The following is a 23300-nucleotide window of genomic DNA, read 5'->3' on the forward strand; positions in this document are numbered from 1 at the left end:
TAAGTGCAGACATAGACATTTAAACAAGGTGCTCTTTATATTGCTTAGCCCAACAAACACTCTATCATGGTGCTCAAAAAAGCTGAAAACGATTTATCGAAATACGATTTCAACCAAGCTACCCTTTAACTAACAGAGACTTCATATCCCCCATACTTTAACTGTGAAGTGTAAGTTTTAAACCCCCATTCTAAAAGAGAGACATCCAGCTTTAGACCAACACCGCCAAGCTGTAATTGCTTTTGTGACTTCTGTGCGTCCAGTCACAAAACCCACCATACGTGTATTGTCACAATACTGCATGACATTGTCAGTGACAAAACTGCTTTTATTTTGATTAACTATAAGTAGAGTTTTTATTTTGGGGTCAGGAAGAAATGTTTTCCCATGGTGAAGATTGCCCTAAAGAACTGCTAAAAAATTCATTCATTCAAGTGATAGCCAGCGGCGGACCAAGAGCTCACACTACAGGCGCAAATTGTGGTCTTTAGCAGAGGAGCAGTGCGGGAAGCGGGGCATCAGCAGCATCAGCAGCTCCCCATCCTTTTTTTCCACTGCTACAGGCTAAAGACCACGATTTGCGCCTGTAGTGTGAGCTCTGGGTCCGGCACACAGCTCACAGCAGAGATACAGGGTTTTGTCTCTCCGGTGATGTGGGGAGGGAAGGCATCAGCAGCATCCGCTCCCCGCATGTCAGCCGACTCCAGGTCCAGCGTCCAGATTAAGCAGTCGTTGAGGGACAGGTTGTGGCGGATGGAGTTCGGCAAGGCGGGGAACTAATCCCGGTAGTAGGGGAAGCAGTTGATGATGAAGTTGCAGATCTCGCTGAGGGTCAGACGCTTATTGGGCCTCTGCAGGATGAACATTGTGATCGTGGTCTTTAGCAGTGAGGGGCATCAGCAGCATCAGCAGCTCCCCATCCTCTTTTTCCTCTGCCCGCGTCTCGTCCTCTTCTCCCACCACATCGAAGTCGGTCTTTTTGGGGAGCAGATGTAGGGCCTGCAGCAGCGCAACATCAGCGTCGGCAGCAGCAGGGCAGAGTGGGAGGCAGCGGGGAAAGTGAGGTGCACTCAGGCACTGGCAGGCTCGGAGCACATCAGGAACCCCACTACAAACCCTGCTCCACCAGCCAGCTCTCGAGAGCGGAGCCTCAGCCTCCTTCACAGCTGTCACTAGAATAGCCAGGGAGAAGAAATCGAGCACTGCAGGATGGATGGTCGCCATATCGCCTGTTTTGAAGAGGACAGGAAGTGAAGTTTCGGTAAGTTATTTCTAAACAAAGGCTTTGCAATTTACAAGTTTAATTTGTCAAGGTGTTTATTTTTCGTTGTATACTAACAAATTTTTTGTAAAAATTTTTTGATGTTACTGGTCCTTTAAGTTTTTTATTCATTGGTGAACAGTGGAGTTTGCCCAGAGTTTAAACTCTACACACTTGCCTGCCCTTGTCACACTGCTCTGTGTTATAATTACATGGTAATAAACACTTTAATTTTCCCATATGCACCCCCTCTCACCTCTTCTGTGATCACTCACCTTCTCTCTAACTCTGTTGCCCTGTTCTTCCACCTTATGTTGTGTTCAAGCACTGGGTAAACTGGATCCTAGCAACCAGATGGCAAAATCCCAACTGGAAAGCTGCTGAACAAAAAGCTAAAAAATTAAAAAAACACAAAAAGTAAAAATGAAGATGAACTGCAAATTGTCTAAGAATATGGCAAATTGTCTGCATCCTACTATAAATGTATTTAATGGTGAACTAACCCTTTAAGAGAACACAACACTAAAAATGTTCCTTTTGCTGTTAGTTTGCTTTTGCTGTTATCCCCACCTCTTTTGTGGCAGACGGTCCCTGACAGGACTCCTTCCTGACTCCTCTGATGGCAGCTCTGAACACAACAACTGTAACCTGATACATAATGACTGGCAATCCAGACATAAATTATAGCTTCTGTTCAATTGTAGTCTCAAACACAATGGCCATATTTTGTTAATTTTTAACCTGCTATTGCCTGTATCTTTTTTTTTGATCCAAATGTTTTTATTGTTTTACAAAGTTTGTTGCTGAGTTGGCACAGACATAAATTATATTGTTTACAGTTCTTCAGATAGCAAGATATATTTGGTTACATAGTCTCATACAAGTTATGGGTGTCATAGAGCATAGATGTCATATTATTTTTACACCTTTACATATACTCCTACATATTGCATGTATCAAGTGAAGATACAGGATGCCATGGTTGTGCAGAGGTGTATATTTTTTAGCAAATAGTAAATGCTGAAAGGCTGGCACATACCGGACCACACAAAAGTTAGATGTAGTACTAACTGTGTGGTCCAGTATGTGCCACCCTTTCCATCGTTTGCTATTTGCTATATTGCCTTCCTGAGCTGAAGGTCTGGGGCTTGAGCACTTGGACCCCCTTCGTTTTGGGGATCCCATGACATCGTTTATATACTTAATCACTTGTTCCCATATCTGGCAATTGCTGGGCAGGCCCGTATTAGGTGGAAAAGGCTAGGACGTTCAGGCATTTGGGGCATTGTGGGTTTCTGTTTCTGCAAAATTGCCTAAGGGTTAGATGAGAAAGATATGCTCTATACAAGACATAGGTATGTATAGTATGTTCAGGGAGGTGTATTTAGGGGCCTCCAAGGCTTCTTCCCACTCTTCTTGGTCTAGTTAGCCCACATTGTCTTGCCATGCTATTTTGGAGAGCTTAGTATGTGTGTTAGAAGCAGGTGTTAATAGAGTACTGTATAATTTAGATATCAACCCTTAGAGTATCCAGTTAGGATGCAGCAAATATACATGTTAGTTTCCACGGTGGGCTACTCTTGAGGGTATTGTGTGGCTAGGGCATGACAAAGTTGTAGGTATCAGAATAAGTAGTGATTGGGGAGGCTATATTCTAGTTTTAGTTGTTCAGATGACTTAATATTACCGTTATCTAGAACTTGTCCTAGGAACCATATGCATTTCTCATTCCAGAGCATGGTATCCTGTATCTTACAGCATTCAGGTAGTGAATTATTGTCCCATAGTGGTGTGTAGTGCTCAATTATCCCTATTGTCAAGGGTGCCTGCTTTGTCCCAGATCCTTAGCGCCTGTACCATGTGCGTGTTAGTGGGTTTTGGGGTAGGATATACTCGATATCCTTTAAGTAGTTGGTACACTCTATCCCTAGTGGGTATGGGGCCTGTATATCCCATTTTTTCTGCACTGTTTTGACTTTGCATGTGGAACCAATGTGAAAGTTGCATTAGTTGTGAGGAAATATAATACAAATAAAAGTGAGGGAGTGCTAGACCTCCATTAGTGGTTGAGTTTTGCAGGAGGGGCAATCTAAGCCTGGGTCTAGTGCCTTTCCACAGGAGGGTGAGCACATGGGATGTAAGGGTCCGAAGAATTTTTGTCCCAAGAATATTGGATAGTACCATTTTTATCAAATTAATCCCACTAGCAACTGTCAGCGGCAATTTCCCCCAGGCTTGCATTTCTCTCTTGTGTATTTCATTAGGGGGTATACGTTTTCAGGTAGGTATCAGGTATTAGGGTTATTATCAGTAAAAAACATTTCACATTAAAAAACATTTCACTAGCTGTTCAGGAAACAAAGTTAACCAAAAAGCATTAAACTTCCAAAATGGCTGGGGCTTCATCTTGTGCCATTTTAACATTATCAATAAAGGGGAATGGTCTTGGCCAGTGCTCAATTCTGAGGATGAGCGGATTTGCCAGTTTGTTCACTAGTCTAGTCTAGTCCAGTCTAGATAGAGTTCTGTGTGTTGCTGAGGGGCAAGTGAATAATTTTGGGATTAATGTGACACCACGGATCAGCTAGGCCCAGCTTGGTCATCAGTCTGGTAAAAAGGGGGTTTTTCCCGATGGAAGCTTTTCTGATTATGCAGGTGTGTTGAGAGATAATTTGTCCAGTATGGGGTCCCAGGTGTTATTAAAGTCTATTAAATTGCAGGAGTGTTTGAAAAGTGAGACATGAACACTGCACCTTTCCGGATCACTTCAGGGTGATATGGTGGTGATATATACACATTCAGTATCAATAGTGGATGAGCGTTTACCACACAGTTAAGAAACAAATATCTACCCTGTGGATCTTGTTGTATTGAGAATAACTGAAATTGTACATGTTCTCCGGACTAAAATTGTTACTCCCCTTGAGTATTGCGAAAAGGTAGCATTATATGGCCATCCCTTCCAGGGGCATTTAAGAGCAAAAGTTTTGTCGCCAGTGACATGAGTCTCTTGAAGACAGAATATGTTATATACTGAATTTATAGAACCAGGCCTTCAAAGTTGTCACAGGAGCTTTCTATCTTGTAATTTGTTACGAAGGGCCCATTGGAGAAAAAAGTTGATACCAGTACAAAGGAAATATTATGTGCAATTGAAATTTGTTATTTTTCAGTGTATATATATATTTATTCTATATGTGTGTGGAACCTGCCGCCCTCCAGCTGTTTCCCCACAGATGGGCCCCAGTCTTCCCGTCTTCCACTCACACGCAAGGGACCGCTCCAAACTCACTGTCCGCAGCGTCCCCACCACCAGCACACATAGCAAATCTAACAAAGGACGGCACTCAGGTGAAAAATGGCAAGTTTATTGCAGATCGATCCTGCAGGTGTACATGGCCTTACACGTTTTGGGAACCAAGTCCCTTAATCATAACCTATGATTAAGGGACTTGGTTCCCGAAACATGTAAGGCCATATGCACCTGCAGGATCCTGCAATAAACTTGCCATTTTTCACCGGAGTGCCGTTCTTCCCGTCTTCCACTCTTCTCTAAGTGTCTGCCCTTGCTCCTTATTACAAGGACTCTGTTTTCCACCCTCATTTTGAATGCGTCATTTCTTGGACACATATTTCATTTAATTAAATGTACAGTAATCCATTTCAGAAACAGTTTCTTTTCTACATAAATGAAAGTGGAAGAATCGTTGACAAAGGGAGCTTAGGGAATTAATCTATATCAGGAAATGCTGGTGCACAAGAGAGGCAGGCTGTGGGCTGAGAGCAGTGGGTGGAGATTCCTGAACTATAAATGAACTATAAATTCTGTGTTAGTGGGTTTGGGGTAGGATATGCTCGATATCCTTTTAGTAGTTGGTACAATCTATCTTGTATCTGTCTTGTAGCTTGTACATACCATTTTATTTTTGCACTGTTTTGACTTTGCATGTGGAACCAATGTGAAAGTTGCATTAGTTGTGAGGAAATATATTACAAGTGAGGGAGTGCTAGACCTCCATTAGTGGTTGAGTTTAAGCCTAGGTCTAGTGTCCTTCCACAGGAGTGTGAGCACATGGGATGTAAGGGTCCGAAAGAATTTTTGTGCCAAGAATATCGGAGAGTGCATTACCATATATAGTATTTTAGGAAGGAGTACCATTTTTATCAAATTAATCTTACCAGCAACTGTCAGGGGCAATTTCCCCCAGGCTTGCGTTTTCTCTCTCATGTATTTCATAAAAGGGTATACGTTTTCAGGTAGGTATCTTAGTTGGTCTCTAGTAATGCAAATGTCTGAGTATTTAGAACTATTTACTATAAGTAAGGGATGTCTCAAGGGAGGTCTGTGCTCTCTATATTCTCTGACATAGAAAACACTGGATTTTGTCCAGTTAATGTGAAGAACCCGAATATTGGCCCATCTCATCAATTATCATAAGTGCCCTGTCTAGAGACTTGTCAGTGTCTTTTAGGAATAGTATCCTGTCATTTGCGTAGAGTCCCCCTTTATCACTGCAGTTGGTAAGTGAAAGTACATCTTGGTGTATTTTACCTGCGAGGGGTTTGATGGCGAGGGTGTATAAAATGGGTGAGTGGGCACCTTTGCCTTGTCCCACCGCAAAGTGAAAAGGATCTGGATGTCCAGCCATTAGTTATCAGCTTGGCTTGAGGGAGGGAGTAAAGCAGCTGTACCCAGGCTATAAACTCTGCTTCACAGCCTTCAAAATTGTCACAGGAGCTTCCTATCTTGTATTTTGTTAGGAGTGTCAGCGACAGTGTACTTGCTCATTGTGGTCTGTGCAGCTGTTGAGAAGCTAAGCTTAGAGGTTGTCACGAATGGTCAAACAAAAATTAAAGTGTGCCTGTTTTATAAGCTGATGCTACAGGGCTAATTATAACATTCTGATGTTATTTGTGCTGGTTTCTGAGCTGCAATGTGCCTATAAGCTGACTTATTTACTAATCAGCCTTATATTGTGAAATTTCTATGATATATATGTTCAGTATATTATGTGTCGATCCCTAAGCTCAGTAAGTGACATCAGCACAGAGCATGTTCAGTGACTCAAAATAAAAGAAGATGGGGAGCTACTGGGGCATCTTTAGAGGCACAGATCTTTACTGCTAAACAGCTATGGTTGCTTTGGGCTGGTATAAGTCCAAAATATAATGTACATATATATAATATACTTCTTTAGTTAAGCTTTACTTCTCCTTTAAACAAATTTACAAAATGAAAAGAATAGAAGAGGACTGTAGGAAGTAGTTGAACTGCAATTCTCTTTCATTTGGGTAGTGGAAAACTACTACCACTACTATAATTAAAAGGATTTGTAGTTCAACTGCTTCCTGCAGTCCTTTTCTTTTCACTATGTAGATTTGTCAATAGAAGTTAACTGTGTAGCTACCGGTGCTCAGCTGTGGGTATCCTGGAGATAATTTTTTTTACCCCCGATAGATTCATTTTCTGTCAGTTTTCTGTTTAACAGCACATGGTGATGGGTTAAGATCCTCCCCCCTTCCCGGGTTAACAACAATTTATGGTAGAGCAAATAGGGCATTTGCCCTTGAACTCCCAGCATCAGAAGGGCCCATTGGAGTAGAAAAATGATATCAGTACAAAGCAAAGCTTATGTGACATTTGTTATTATTCAGAATATATATATTCTAGATGTGTGTGTGGAACCTGCCACCCTCCAGATGGGCCCCAGTCTTCCTGTCTTGCACTCTTCTCTAAGTGTCTGTCCTTGCTCATTATTACAAGGACTCTGTTCTCCACCCTCATTTTAAATGTGTCATTTCTTGGACAAGTATTTCTACTTAAATGTACAGTAATCCATTTCAGAAACAGTTTCTTTTCTACATAAATGATAGTGGACGTAGGGAATCTATATGAGGAAATGCTGGCACACAAGAGAGGCAGGCTGTGGGTTTAGAGCAGTGGGCGGGGATTCCAGTACTATAAATGAAAGTAGTGGAATCACATTCTTAGTCTGATTGGGGAAGCAGATAAGAGACAATGAAATCCTGTGGTCTCATAATAATTGCCCTCCTCCTTTTGAGCAGCAATGCTGGTAAGTAAAATCCAAGACTATTGGGGATGGGGGGTTTATTGTGTTTTATATTTGGCTTTCCTTTATGGAGGTTTAAAGGTTTTTATCAGTTTTCCACAGTATTCATTCATACACAACTGCTGTCTGCTGCACCGCTCAGCAATTAGCTATTAATCTTGTGCTGGAGTGTGTGTGTGCAGAATCTTGTACTGGTGTGTGATTGTGTGTGTGTGTGTATATATACAGGGGATGCTTGCTTTCATTCTTTTCATCCTTTGAGGGACTTAGCACAGCAGCAATTGTACTCCGAGGGACAATAAAGAGATTTCATTGTTCCTCACAGCTTTCGTATGTAAGCAGCTGCAACCACTACGACTACCATAATGCGGCCTTCAGCTGATTTTGTATTACAACTATCAGCCTTCAATTAGTGCTAAAGGGGAATGCAATTTAATTTAACAGCCTGGCAGCTGCATATACGCTGCAGTATATCGGCTTGTATAATATATTTGTAGGTTGGGTCCCAGGCATAGGGTTTAATCCTCTGCTGGTTCTAAGCCATCTAAGTCACCGCACCTTTAACATAGATAATTGGGTGGGGTAAGGTTTTATTTAAGGAAGCCTGGGCAAACAAGGTCTGTAAACAAAGTGAAATAAGATAGGCAGGCCAGCTTGGAAAAGCAGCATAGGGTTGATAGATTAGAGGCAGTTCTCCCAGGTGAGTCTCTGCCTGAAAGTCTAGGGGTAAATTTATCAAAGACTGAAGTTCCGTCACTAGAGTGACGCAGCTCTCAATTAATTTCTATGGGATTTTGAAAGGCGTATTTATCAAAGTTCACCCTAATAATAAATACGCCTATAAAAAGCCCATAGAAATGAATGGAGAGTGGCGGAACTTCACTCTTTGATAAATATACCCCAAGGGATCACTGTGGATAAGGATTCAAGCTGAAAGTGTGTTCCTGAGTTTTCAGTGGACCCTAGGAAATCTGTGTCTACTAAAGGGATCACAGAGATGAAGTGGGATCCTGCCAAGTTTGTTGCCTGTTTGTTATGCTCTGTCAATGAATAATAATCCTTATCGGTGCTATGTTGAGTACTGGTTCTCTATATATATTGGCACACATGGATTATTTCATTTGGCAATAGCCAGGTTTGGGGGTTAGTTTTTTTGCACTTTGAACCATATTATTGAGCCCTTATGTTTTTGTTCACAGGCCTCCTGTTACCTACTCAAAGGCACTACATTCTTAGATCAATAAAGAGCCCATGTTTTCATATTTACAAGTCTGGCATATTTTTTTGTGTTATACAAAAAACATTTATTTCTGTGGCTAAACACCATATATTTACGCCCTTAATCTGTAAACGATGACTTCTCTTTCATGCTTTGCCAGTTCCTACTAAATTCATACGTACGTATACTTCAGTGCTGCATGGATGCCAATGTAGGCTTCTGACCAGATCATCCACTTTTAAAATGCATCTTACAGGGCATGTTTGATATTAACTCTACCTCAAGTATATAAAACATTTTTTTTTCATTCTCAACAGCGGCTGTGGGCATAGGTGATAATGCAACGGTAGCAAGAATTATCAAGTCGCGTCCACTGAGATTTGGGTTAACTTAAACAGGCAGAGAAATCTCTTTGTACTTTGGCCAGGCATTTCACAGCCTCAGAATGCTTTTACTGAGTAATAATTAGTACATTTTCCCATGAGAATAGTCTGTGTGTATTTGTTATTAATTAATTGATGCCTTATTTACTAATGATGTACCCGTTCTGTCTCTCCTAGCTCATGCAGTGGATTGCTACAAATGTGACTATGGTGCATGCTTGTTTCCCACTGTGAAAAGCTGTAGTTTTGGAGAGGTCTGCATGACACAAACAGCATCAACTTCTTGTGAGTGTTGTATTCTAAAAACCAAAATATCTATACAGGTGATAAAGAATAATATCATGGATTTAAAGTCAGGGAAGGGACCAAGAGCCACAGAGATGGATAGTTATAATTTAAGTTATTAGCCGGGAAATTGTAGTGTTTTGGTTTGACCTAATTTTTATCATGTGTGATGGTGAAAACATTTTGGCAAATAGAGGTATTATCTATTGTACATATCTCTCAACATGTGGGGATTTATGGAGCATGGTGTAAGACGGTTCCCCTTAAGTATTTCTAATGAATGTTGTGACAGCATCATATTTGGTTTCTGTAAAGAAAGTGTTGCAAAATAACAATTGAAATATGTACTGTAAACCAAGAATACCTGCCCCTTCAGCTTTACACTATATTGTTTTTCAGCCCTGCCAATAACTGTTCATAAGAGGGATTGCTTATCATTATTATCTTGTGGAAGTGAATCGTCTGAGACCTACCTGGGCGTAACCGTAAAAGCCACACGTTCCTGCTGCTACAGTAACCTCTGCAATTCAGCCATCAAATCAAAAGTGTCTGTTGTCACTGGTGTGGCTGCCTTGTTGGCCTTGTGTTTTACCAAACTATTTTGAATCCATAATCTGTTTAAATTGATTGTCCTCTTATGCTGATGAGTGTTCAGAGTAGCCTTTTTTATCCTTTACTTACCCTTTCCTTAGAACTTTCCAATGAATAGACACCACATTAAAGGTTTGCAGCTAATGATGCAGGTTTTTTTTTTAATATTATTTGAAAATTCATGTTTCCTTGTATTCTGTAAGCAATAAACTTTACTTCCATGTAACTGAAAATATATGTTGACTGCAAAAGGGAAATAAATGCACACAATATTACAAGCTTCATAGACCATTACTATGCATGGTAGATACTGCTAATGGTTTACATGGTCACAAGCAGAACGATACTCCTCTGCATATAGGATTGGTTTAATGTTTTTACTCACAGACACATTGTAAAACAAGAGCCTTTTAATATCTCCTTGCTGGCCAATAGGCAGATAAGGCAGAGGCTAAATTGTGCACGCATTTTAAAATGAATTAAAGGAAAACTATACCCCCCCCCCGAACAATGTAGGTCTCTATAAAAAGATATTGCATAAAACGGCTCATATGTAAAACCCTGCTTCATGTAAATAAACCATTTTCATAATATTCTTTTCTAGTAGTATGTGCCATTGGGTAATCATAAATAGAAAATTGCCATTTTAAAAAAATAAGGGCCGCCCCCTGGGATCATAGGATTCGCTGTACTCACAAACATACCAACAAACCATACATGTTAGGTCACATGAGCCAATTAACAGACAGAGTTGTGTCTTTTGCTTCCACGCTTCTTCCTGTTAGAGTTGAAGTATTTCTGGTCAGGTGATCTCTGAGACAGCACAGAGACCATCACAAAATGGTGGCTCAAGGCAAGAGATGTAAAAGGCCAATATTTACTTAAATATATATTCCAGTTTGGTAAGATTCTTTAATATGCCACTTAATATGATATGAACTCTCTGTTGCTTAAGTGTTCATTTTGGGGGTATAGTTTTCCTTTAACAGCATATCATTGCCCATTGTTTAAGATTTGGACATGCTTCATCTATAGTGAACACCTAGTCATTTAATAAACATTGTAACAAAAGAAATCTTAAACACAAATTGCTAAAACACATTGACAATGTTCATTGTATACACACATTCACAGCAAAAGACTGTCAAACTCATTCCTCACCACACAACACTAATACACAAAAGGGCTCATTTGCTAATGTAAGTGTAATATCCAAAAATCGGTAAAAATCTCAATTTATTTACCATCAATGCAGCCAGAGTCGGACTGGGGGGCCCGGTGGCCCACCGGGACTACTGTCCTCTGACCCCCCCCCCGCCTCCCTTCTATGATGCGCCTAGCACGCATTTGCGAAGGCGCTGCTCGGCGCGCCTGCGTGTAGGCGCTCCTCAGTGAAAGGTGCTGCACACATGCGCAGATGGGGCGGCGCATAGAAATCTTTTTTTTTCTGTTAAGTACGATCAAGACTGGGGACTGGCCCGGCGGGGCCGATTGAGGGTCGGGGCCCACAGAGTTTTTTTCCCGGTATCCCGGCAGGCCAGTCAGACACTGAATGCATCATGCCTCTCCAATTCCAACATAATAGTGGATGGGACAATGTAAATATAAATGGACCAGCGCTCGAAGACGGCTTGAGGGTAGACAAAAAGGACAGATTGACTAATACAGTGTAGTATTTCTAATTGTACAACTTTGGGTGGTCACACACTGAGGGGAGTGCTCCTTCTTCTTAACCTTTATTGTTGCTACCAACACCATCATTACAAACAGTATGAATACAGTCCAAACGGTGTTTTGGGAATTTCTAGGTGGGTACTTACAAACATTTTAGTATTTTTATAGACCTTGAAAATAAAGAGTTGACTTTGACAGTCTGCTCTTTCCTCTCCAATAGCTCTATAGGAATGCGCTTAGAATAGTGTAAAAGCATATTTAATAATAAAATATATATAGATATAAAAATTGCAAAAGTCGCAAGACAAAACGCGTCAGGCTGTGATGTCACCTGTGTGCCCCTAAGGACTACACGCTGCTGCAAGATGCCGGAGAAATTAACAGACCACATTGTGAAAGGTTGAGACTACAACACTATGGGGACTCTGTTTTATACACTTATACATTGTGGAAATGTGAGTGCAATTTATATATATATTTTACACTTAAAAAAGTTGTACCAGGGCCGGAACTAGGGGTAGGCAGAGTAGGCACGTGCCTAGGGTGCAATGCTGGAGGGGCGCCAGGCACGCACCTTCTCTGCCTCTGCTATCCCCTAGTCCGGTCCCTGCTGTGGCTGACGTGCGCTCTTGCGTGAAAAATACTAGTGCGCATGAGCGAAAAACGAAAGTGCGCATGCGCACTTCTGTCTTTTTGCGCATGCGCACTACCGTATTGGGCGCTTTGCCGGGCCAGGCTGCCTAGGGCGCCTGCTCGCGTAGGCCCAGCACTGAGTTGTACAGTTAAAAGTTAAAAATACTACACTATATCAGTCAATCTGTCCTTTTTGTCTACCCTCAAGCTGTTTTCGAGCGCTGGTCCATTTATATTTACATTGTCTGATTGTTACATCCAAAGGAGAACGGATATTGGGCACCAGCAGAGGAAGAGGACCGCAGGACCCTAGATCACTTTTATTTTTTTCTTCCCATAATAGTGGATGGGCACTGCAACTTGTGTGCTGTTTAGAGAAGCCGTGTGCATGTTTCCAGTTTTCTTTTGTTAACATAAGTGGGAAATATGTAATTTTCAGTTTCCCTGTTGACTGATTTGATGCAAGTCAATTGCTAGTGTAGACACAACATACAGAGCCTATTTATCATGCTGTATAATAAAATAATGACCAAAGACATCTGGTATTGTTGTGTAAAAAAAAGGTGCATTTATCAAGCTGTATAGAAATTGTCTGCCAAAAAGATTTCTATGTATACATTTTTTAATTTGGATTGAATGGGTCAAGCCATAAATATAACCATTTAAAATCGGGCAATCCAGAAAGGTAAACTAAAATACACAGCTTTATAAATTCAATGTTTATTTTACAACATAGTTTACACTGTTTTTCAAGTGTAAACAATTTTACACAGCATGAAAAATCAGTTCCCTAAATGGTGCTCCGGAATTAGCATCCTCAAGCCCCAACTCCAACAATAGCTTCTCTTACACAGACCAGCAAATAGTTGCTCTAGCTTCATCAAGGAGGTGCATGTATAGGAACCTGTGAGCCAGTTAGGGACATAACTGAGTAGTAGGTTAGTGAGAACTTACAGGACTGCAGTGAGGGCAAGTGAGAGAAAGAGAGAAGATGCATACTACTCTGCTGAACATGATAGACACATCAATCGCCTCTATGGGGTGGTGCCCACATCAGCTTTTGGGTATCTCTGCCATGATACTGTATTTAGGAGACAGAGAAGCACTGGAAGTATGCTCCGATTTTGTGTAAGAGGACAAGTTTAGAGAGAAAGAGAGATCTGATGGTTTACACAAAGGAGGGCAACCAGGGCTAGGAGACTGTACTGTTTTTAGAAAGCTTAACAAATAAGTAGGTTAGAAATACTGCACATGATGTTGTGTGGTTTTGTACTAGCCCAAGGCAACCCCAACCCTTTAGCAGTGAAGCTCTTTGTATCCAAAGATGCCCTCAGTAGCTCCTGATCCTCTTTTAGGGATCAATTTACAATTTCAGGACCAGAACTAGTAGTGTAGGCAGGGTAATAACCAGCCTAGGATGCATTAGAGGGGGATGCAGACAAGGAAAATTAAAAAATGAAATCGGTGACTGAAGCCAATGAGAGGGAAGTGGGATTTAAAGTTAAGGGACAAGTAAAAAAAGTGTGTGACAGAGGTGGTGGGGGAAAAAACTGCAGCAGAGAGATTTGCAAGGGAGTGCGAGTGGCCAGGGGTGCTAGTGGAGAGGAGGGCTGTCTGGGCACTGGGTCAAGTAGTATTGCATTGGACAGCAATACTATTTGGCCTGGCTCTGAACAGAATACAGTAAATAGAATATAAATGTCACAATAAAAGGCAGATTAGTAATTAATTCAGATCCACATTACATGGCAGCTTAGAAACCAGTGCAAATGGTATCAGAATTTAATAATTAGCCCCACAGCATCAGCTTCTATGACAGGTGATCCTTATTTTCTGTTTGATGGTTCCTGACAACCCCTAAGCTTTGCTTCTCAACAGTTGCCCAGAGCATAAAAAGCATGTGCAGTGTCACTGCCACTCCTAACCAAATCAAGATGGTGAGCTAATGTTTACAACTTAATTACTGTTGTATGGATGCTGTAACTTTAGGCTGTTGCAGTTGTAAGTATATAAAATATGGAATTTCTAGACATATTTTCTTTATTGGGGCAGCTACACAGCTTTATTGAGGTGTCTTACACAGTCTAGCTAAAGGCACAAATGTTTATCAGTTTAGAGGGAAGAATGCAGAAAAGGCAGAAAGTCCCCTCTGGCTCTCGTAATACCCAAGTCAAATGTGTTATGCACTGTCCATGCTTGAAGGAAGAGCTTAGAATCCTCTAAATAATATATGAAGTGTGTCTTGCTCACAATACTGGCCCTTTTCCTTTGCATAATAGGAATTTTAATACAGGTTCTAATTTACTAACAGATTTGCAAAATCAGCACCATGTTTTTTTTTCCACAATGCCGTGTGTTTCCAAAAATGTCAGCATCATTGTGCCATCATTTATATACTGGAATATGCACAATATCTGTGTCCCTTTGTAAACCCTTTATAAATAGCATTTATGTCAGTATAGCCATCGCTCAGATAATTTCTTACACACATTTGTACACTTTTCAGTTGCAAAACAATCAGTATGTGGGCAAACCCCTAATTTTCTTTGTATTCATAACATAGTTGAACTGAATGCTAAATTATTGACAGCCAGTGACATGGCATGTATGCTTTCTCTATGGTAATTATACAGAGGCATATATGTGCCCATGTACAATGCCCTCGGGTATTTTTTTTTTTTAAAATAACCAAGACTCTGAAAACAAATGTAGAGGTGCCTTTATGTGTCCAAAAGTAAAAGAGGATTTTTTTTTATTGGAAACTTCACAAAGAGTGAGCTGTATAGAATAAGTGTTATTAGCAAGACCATGACTCCAAAAAGATCAGTGGAAAAAAAGAGGATTCTTCAGGATAAGGATAGATACAACAAGCAAGTCAGATGAATGATCTTAACAAAAAAAATTAATTTTGAGATAGTATTGGAAAAAAAAATCCAGTAGTGGCACAATACAACAAAAGTAGTAGCATCTGGCAAATTTACTCTGCAAGAGGCATGTTTCTTGGCACTTAACAAAACTTAGCTAGCCAGAGGGCCACCAGGGCTGCAATACCAGTGACCACAGCCAGACTCTGTGTCACAGCAGAATTGCAGAGATCAGTGGAACAGCAAGATGGGTTAACTGTCACCGTGACACCCGCATATGTATCTGAAGTATTTTTGAAACAATTGCTGCTTTCAATACAGTCCTTCCTTGTTGAGGGAAGTTGACCTGCAATAAAATCAGACTATTAAAAGTAAATACTAGTACAACTGTCACACTACTTGTATTCTTTGTTGAAAGATAAATATTTTTTATTAACTATGCATTTTCTGGTATATTTCAGGCCTTTCTGGTATTGATTGCTATTACATATATGCAGTAGAGCGTAAGAAGTTACTTAATTTGTATAGGGCAGCGCATTTTTGCATCAATGTATGAGAGCAGTTCATATTCAATATTAAATATTTATCCAGGCGATCACAGTGTATACTGGATATATATTTTTGTTTAAATTTGTATCTCCTTATTCACATATTTAATTTCACTAGATGCATCCTAATATCACTGTTCTAAATGGCAGGAAAAAAACAGGTTCTGAGGGACACTTTTACTTACCAATATGTACTGTCATTGTCCCACATTGTTCTGTGATACCACAGGTCTTTTTAATCGTTGCAATTTTACAGGTGCCATACGCACATGAGTGACACTGCAGGGTATAACCTAGATGAAACATAAGTCTCTGTATTAGTGTTTTTTGCTGAAAAAGAAGTTCCATGCAGGTGCCTAGTATAGCTGATCCAGGGCCATATGGTCATCTATAATTGATGAAGCTTACTCAGTAACGAAGCTTGATTTGGCATGCACTGCTTTGATTGGTGACTAGATGACACATGCCATGTTGCTAAATGAGCCACTGGCAATAATAACAGGTGTATCCATATAAACAGGTCCACTCTGAGAAACCGACTTGATCTTGTTGTCTATGTACATGAACTTCATTAACCAGGTTAGACTAAGAGCTCAATGTTTCCACAGTGGGAATAATTTACTGTTGATCTGTGTCACCAAATATGAAATAGGCATAATTGTTTTGTGGGGCACACTATCTATTTCCCCAAAGGAAACAGCAAAACTTATTTCCAGCCAGCTATAAGTATTAAATGCTTACTGACAGAGAAATGTGCTGCTGTTAATCATGACTTGGGACCAGGCCTGGATTTGTGGAGAGGCCACCAAGGCCCAGGCCTAGGGCAGCAGAGTTTTAGGGGGTGGCATGCTGCCCAACCACACCCACATTGGTTCAGAAACACTGGGGATGAGCAGGAGTTATTTAATTCTCCCCTGTGACAATCCCCATTGCTCCGGTACCAATGATGAAAATTTGAGCAAATAAAAGGGGAGATCGGGGTAACGAATGACAGTGGGCCTAGGGGTGCCCTCTATGTAAATCCAGCCCTGCTTGGGACAACAAATCCTTAATAATAAATATATTAGTAATATTAGTATTATGTAGACAATAAAATTCTTTTCAATTGGTATTCTTTCTTTTTTCAGCAGCTCTACAGTTTAGACTTTTCTAGTTGCTAGTGCCCACTTTACCCTAGCAGCCAGGCAGCAATTTGAACGAAAGAATAGAAAAAGGTTTGATTAGAAAGATACACAATAAAAATAAAAATAAAATTGTAGCCTCAAAGAACAATAGTTTATTGGCTGGCAGGGTCACTGACTTCTGACAAGCATTTTAAATTGCAAACTGGAAAAAAGCAGAATTAGAAGACGATAATTCAAATACTATATAATAGAAAAACATCAAATTAAAATCTGCTAAGAATAGGCCATTCTATAACATACTAAAATTCAACCTAAACCCCTACTACCCCCTACTACTACTCTCATAGATGGCCAACATAATTTATATATATAGTGCCATAAAGGTACGTAGCCGTTTACATTTATATCTAACAAACAGGTCTCTTACAATAATTCAACAAATAAGAGATACAGTACATTTTAGACATAAAGAAGATGAAAACAATTGGTGAAGTAATTTAGGATGTTGATGTGTGATTAGTCATGAGAAACTGAATATGCTTCTCTAAATATAGAATGTTTATAGAGTGTTAGGTTAAGGAAGGGGAGAGTCTGATAACTCAAGGCAGTGAGTTCTAGAAACAGACAGAAGCCTTGCAGTCGGGAATGGGATTAAATGATGAAAGGACAAAAAAGCAAAGGTCAGAGAGTGTAGGTTGCATAAAGGAGTGTATTTTGACAAAAGAACTAAGATATAGGGAGGGGCCTCATTATTAAGAGCCTTGAATGTGAGGCAGTGTTCGTGTGTGGATGGTTGAAAGATGATGTTATTGACTGTAAGTGAAACCTGAGGCACAGGGGAAGATGGAGAAAATATAATGAATTCTGTTTAAGAGAAATTCCTTTTCATGTGGTGCTGTGACATCTAGAAGGAGACAGTGGAAAATTAGTGCAATTTGGGGAAGGACAGAAGAAGGAAACTGAGGAATAGATGGGTAGATTTGGGTGTCATCAGCATAAACGTAGTACTGAAGTCCAAATGACTGAATATGTTTTCATAGAGAAATAGCATAAAGTGAGAACAGCAGAGAGCCTTGAGGAATTTCAACAGAAAGAAGGAACGGGGTGGAGGTAGAGTTGGAGAAATCAACTTTACATCAATGATCTGAAAGATAAGATCTAAAACATGAAAGAACAGTATCACAAATGCCAACTGAATACAAAATGTCTAGGAAGAGTGGAATGCTGAGTATGGAATAGTGACCTTTAGACTTTGTCAGGAGCAGATCATTGAGTGTGTTGGATGGAAGCCAGATTGCAGAGGATCAAGATTTGAGTTCTGAGTTGGATACTGACCAGGCTGTTGTAAATGAGCCTTTCCTATAGTTTGGAAGCATGGGAGAGCTGGACTTAAAGGAACTGTTCAGTGTAAAAATAAAAACTGGAAAAAATGGATAGGCTGTGCAAAATAAAAAATGTTTCTAATATAGTTAGTTAGGCAAAAATGTTATGTATAAAGGCTGGAGTGACTGGATGTGTAACATAATAGCCAGAACACTACTTCCTGCTTTTCAGCTCTCTTGGTTTACAATGATTGGTTACCCTGGTTACCAGGCAGTAACCAATCAGGGGGGCCACATGGGTCATATCTGTTGCTTTTGAATCTGAACTGAAAGCTGAGGATCCATTGCAAACTCACTGAACATTTACATCCCATGTGGCCCACCTTCAAGTTGCTGACTAGCTCAGAGTTATAGAGCTGAAAAGCAGGAAGTAGTGTTCTGGCTATTATGTTAGACATTCAGTCACTCCAGCCTTTATACATTACATATATTAACTATATTAGAAACTTTTTTTATTTTGCACATTCTATCTAATTACCCAGTTTTTATTTTCACACTGAACTGTTCCTTTAAGGGAACCTTTCTTGATGATGGGAGTGATTAGTAGTTGTTATGCGAAGGTCATTGTTTTTCTAGGACTTAAATCGATGGGGCTTTATAGTTAATCATTGCCTTTCTAACACCCCATAGAAAAGAATCAAATTTGACTGATCAGTTCTGATAAACTGGTAAATTTTAAAAAAGGGCTTCAATCAATGTACCATTCAAGAAACACTTTCCTGTCACTGTAAATAACTCAAAATTCAAACTGGAGGAAAACCACTAGTTTAAATCTTAATAAATCTTCTGAATGTTATGTGCAAATGCAAACACTTTTGTGCTCTTTAAAATGCTTATTGAATTGTAAGGTATTTTCTCTGCATTCATGTGAATGGGAAGTGGCCCCTGGCAGGTATGGGAAATTTGGTTACCAAGGTTATCTCTAAGAGAAAAGTTGGAAGAAAAATGGCTTCCATAGACCTAATTGAGTCTTCACTAAACCTAAAATGTGATAGAGACTTCACACACCTGCAACTGATTGCTACATACATACATATTGATGTTAGAATCCTTTTGCTTTGAACAATGCTAAATTAATATTCTTCAGTTATAAACCTAGCCCCTACTGAAAATAAAAAGGATAATGGAATCAAAATGCTATTGCTATATACACAGACAGCTATCGGAACTTCCTTATGGTCCTTCTTTCTTGGCATTTAGTGAAGCTAGTGTATATTTAGTATGTAGGGCAGTGCTGTCCAACTTCTGTGGTACCGAGGGCCAGAATTTTTCTGGCCTACATGCTGGAGGGCCAATAATGGAAGCCAGTGTTAACCACTCCCTTTTTTAAACCACTCCCTGTTTTTAAACCACAACCACTTTAAACCACACCAATGTTATCACAAGACCATGTCCACATTAATGGTGGTAACACACCAAAAAATCAAATGGTTGGTGCTCACTGCTGGGATATCACTCATATTTTTAAAAAAAGTTGTCATATTAAGACCTACCCTTAAATCCATATGCCTCCACCCCCCCACAGCACATGATAAACACCTTAGGGGCCCCTAACAATAATTTTCAAATGCTAACAAACCCCCAGAACAAATACCAAAGTATGGCAGACACAGGCAGAGTATGGCACACACAGGCAGAGTATGGCACTCTGCATAGGGCGGGCACAGTATGGCACACCCAGTTAGCATAGGGCAGGTAGAGTATAGCACACCCAGTGAGAATGGGTCAAGCATAGTATGGCACATACAGGCAGAGTAGGGCAGGCAGAACAGAGCAGGAGACAGGGAAGCGTATCAGGACCAATCTAAGATGTACTACATAGAGTGACACAGTGCTGGTGCCCCTTCAGCAGTTTGTATGAGTGTGAACAGGTGAACAATGTGGGCAGTTTCAGTTTGGGTCTCAGGTGTGAACAGTACAGGGCTTTAGGGTGTGAACAATAGAAGTCACAGGTGTGAACAATGCAGGGGGGATTACATGTGTGAAAAATACAGGGGATTGCAGTCTGAATTTGAGGATTAAACAATGCAGGGGACAGTTAATCTCTGTAGTGAAACCTTTTAAAGTTTACACATGGTAAGCAGACACAGCAGGCAGGCAGGCATTCGTGTGGGGGGGGCACACGGAGGGGGGGTTGCAGGCAGCATGCGTCCCGCGGCCCACCAGATGGACATCCCTGATGTAGGGTATGAGTCACCATGGCTCACAAGTGTTCAGTTTTACCCCTAGATCTCTTGCCCACCTGGCTCCTGGATGGTGTATTGTACTTAGAAGTATGATCATTCCAATTTCAAATGTAAATTAAAACTCAAATAATTTGCAGGTCACTTCACCATCCACATATACATTTATTTCCACAGACTGCTCACTATGATGTAATTTTGTTCTTCCTTAGATGTCCTTTGATGTTAGCAGGTCATGCTCTTAATGCAACATTTAATTTTGAGTTAAGAAAGTCCTGCGTCTACGCCAACCCAAATCCACCCATCACAACTCTCACAGTCATAAGAGTTTCAAAGCTCTGCCCACCACACCTCAGCCTGGAGATGTTTTCACCAGATGAGCTGTGTATGTCACCCAAGAAGCTTGGAGGGTGTTGATAAACAGAATGATGTGCTTGTAAACCCCACCACGTCTAGAATGACATAGTATTCCTATGAATGGAACTAAGCCTCAGGTCGCATGCATCCAAAATGCTAGGGGTTTTCAGGTTAGGCATTCCTAAAGCAAACAATAGTATACCAGATTAGTTCTACCTAATACATACAGTATACCCCCCCCAAATAGCTAAGGCTAGTGCATGACTATACTGAAATCCCTCAGTAAGTGTGTTCCTACAAACATTCCTCTTTATAGGTACATTTGAGAAATTAACAGTGCAGGGCTGTGCCGGAATCTCTGCACTGAAAACATTAGTTGTATTGCTTCCAACATTCCCCTTTATACAGCCACTTCTATGAAGAATTGTACTGTGCAGGGCTGTACTGAGATCGCTGCAGATTTACAATAGACACCTCTGCAAATTACTCATTTAAGGGCTATTCATTTACAACAATACAATATTTATGGGGTTGCAGAGATTTAAGTTTAGCAATATGTAAATTTGTCTATTTAAACTGGAGTTGCAGAGTGTTTCACTGTCTAATAAACTGATAAAAATAAGTGGTGAAATCCACCTTCCACCCATTCCTCATTCCTTCATTTGTAGCTCTCCAAACAAAAACATGAAACACATGAAAAATTGATATATGAGCTTAAACACAATTATTAGTATTTTTTTAGCTCACTTTACCTCTTTTTTTGCCAGAACACACCACTAGTCCAGTAAATGGAACCCAGCATTTTTGTAATATGTACACACTAGCCAAAACTCACCCTTACTGCAGAGGGACTCAAACTAACAATATGAGGTATTAAATACAAAAGCCTAAAGAGTCCTAAGTGAGATTTATCTAGCCTTGAGATTAATGTATTTATCCATTGCCCTTTATATTTACTTGTATGGGAATTTTAGGGACACAGAGAGCTTTTCTTCTGGTGAACAGTGTCAAGCTCTATTTCACCTTTTGATAAATAGGTCCTTTAGTAAGGGATAAAACCTCTTTGTTACTTTAAAAATGCAGATACTAGCAATATTGATCATTAGTCCTGTGCTTTTACTTACCTTGCTCGAAGCTAAGAAGGAGGAAAAAGAAAACTGCTATCAAATTCTTTGTCTGCATCTTTCTTTCTTTCTTTCTTTCTTTCTTTCTTTCTTTCTTTCTTTCTTTCTTTCTTTCTTTCTTGCTTCCTTTCTTGCTTCTTTATGTGTTTTTTTTTAATTGTATATGATTGTGTCAGCCAACTACATCACACCTTCCAACTCTACACACCTTCCATCGAGGCAGAATAAATATGTGTTTTGGGAGGCTGTACTAAAGTTATGATGCTGAGTAATAGTATAATTTGCACACACAACTGAGCAGTTCAGAGGTTTATTGCTTCTGTATGAAGGTCTATCTAATCAGAAGACTATTTGTGTTAAACATTGTATTAACTTCATGTAACGCAGTAACATAGTAAGTAAGGTTGAAAAAAGACACACGTGCATCAAGTTCAACCTTTTAGGTTTTTTTTTCTATTCAAGTCTAAGGAAATGCATAGACAGATTTTACTGAAAGGCTAAGGGGTATATTTTATAACAAACAAGGGAGAATTGTGCTCACTTCTTATTTTTAAAAACATTGGTGGGGTGCAATGAGGCTGTGACCACAAAATTGATATAGACAAATACAAGAAGTCCTCTGCACTCAACCCATTAACAATATATTTACATAGTAACCTAGTAAATTGGATTGGAAAAAAACACACGTCCATCAAGTTTAACCTTTTTTTAACCTGCCTAACTGCTAGTTGATCCAGAGGAAGGCAAAAAACTCATCTGAAGCCTCACCAAATTGCCTCAGAGGGGGGGAAAATTCCTTCCTGACTCCAAAATGGCAATCGGACTAGTCCCTGGATCAACTTGTACTATGAGCTATCTCCCATAACCCTGTATTCCCTCACTTGCTAAAAAGCAATCCAACCCCTTCTTAAAGCTATCTAATGTATCAGCCTGTACAACTGATTCATGAAGAGAATTCCACATCTTCACAGCTCTCACTGTAAAAAAACCCTTCAGAATATTTAGGCGGAACCTCTTTTCTTCTAATCGGAATGGGTGACCTTGTGTCAGCTGGAAGGACCTACTGGTAAATAAAGCATTAGAGAGATTATTATACAATCCCCTTATATATTTATACATAGTTATCATATCTCCTCTTAAGCACCTCTTCTCCAGTGTGAACATCCCCAATTTGGGCAGTCTTTCCTCATAGCTAAGATTTTCAATACCTTTTACCAGCTTAGTTGCCCTTCTCTGTACCCTCTCTAATACAATAATGTCCTGTTTGAGTGATGGAGACCAAAACTGAACGGCATATTCTAGATGGGGCCTTACAAGTGCTCTATACAGTGGAAGAATGACCCCCTCCTCCCTTGACTCTATGCCCCTTTTAATACAGCTCAAGACCTTATTTGCCCTTGATGCTGCTGACTGGCATTGCTTGCTACAGCCAAGTTTATCATCTACAAGGACTCCAAGGTCCTTTTCCATAATGGAATTGCCTAGTGCATACCATTAAGGGTATAAGTGGCTTGGATATTCTTACATCCCAGGTGCATGACTTTACATTTATTAACATTGAATCTCATTTGCCACTTAGCTACCCAGATTGCCAGTTTGTC

At 40.1% G+C, this 23300-nt stretch overlaps 2 protein-coding genes across 2 annotated transcripts; one reads left to right on the forward strand and one right to left on the reverse strand.

The window, feature by feature from the left end:
* Window positions 1-7176: 7176 nt before the first annotated feature.
* On the forward strand, window positions 7177-10043 carry XB22063241.L (provisional ortholog of lymphocyte antigen 6 complex, locus A2 L homeolog). The gene is made up of 3 exons (XM_018230160.2): window positions 7177-7335; window positions 9112-9219; window positions 9619-10043. Exons 1-3 carry the CDS (start codon window positions 7281-7283, stop codon window positions 9822-9824), a joined length of 369 nt encoding a protein of 122 aa, XP_018085649.1. The 5' UTR covers window positions 7177-7280; the 3' UTR covers window positions 9825-10043.
* A 5081-nt stretch (window positions 10044-15124) lies between these two features.
* LOC121397302 (lymphocyte antigen 6 complex locus protein G6d-like) lies at window positions 15125-21897 on the reverse strand. The gene is made up of 3 exons (XM_041573916.1): window positions 21700-21897; window positions 15715-15822; window positions 15125-15327 (listed from the first exon to the last, which is right to left on the reverse strand). The coding sequence occupies exons 1-3, from the start codon at window positions 21755-21757 to the stop codon at window positions 15125-15127; spliced, it is 369 nt and encodes a 122-aa protein (XP_041429850.1). The 5' UTR covers window positions 21758-21897.
* Window positions 21898-23300: the final 1403 nt, after the last annotated feature.

Source organism: Xenopus laevis, chromosome 8L, assembly GCF_017654675.1.
Source record: "Xenopus laevis strain J_2021 chromosome 8L, Xenopus_laevis_v10.1, whole genome shotgun sequence".
Taxonomy (NCBI): domain Eukaryota; kingdom Metazoa; phylum Chordata; class Amphibia; order Anura; family Pipidae; genus Xenopus; species Xenopus laevis.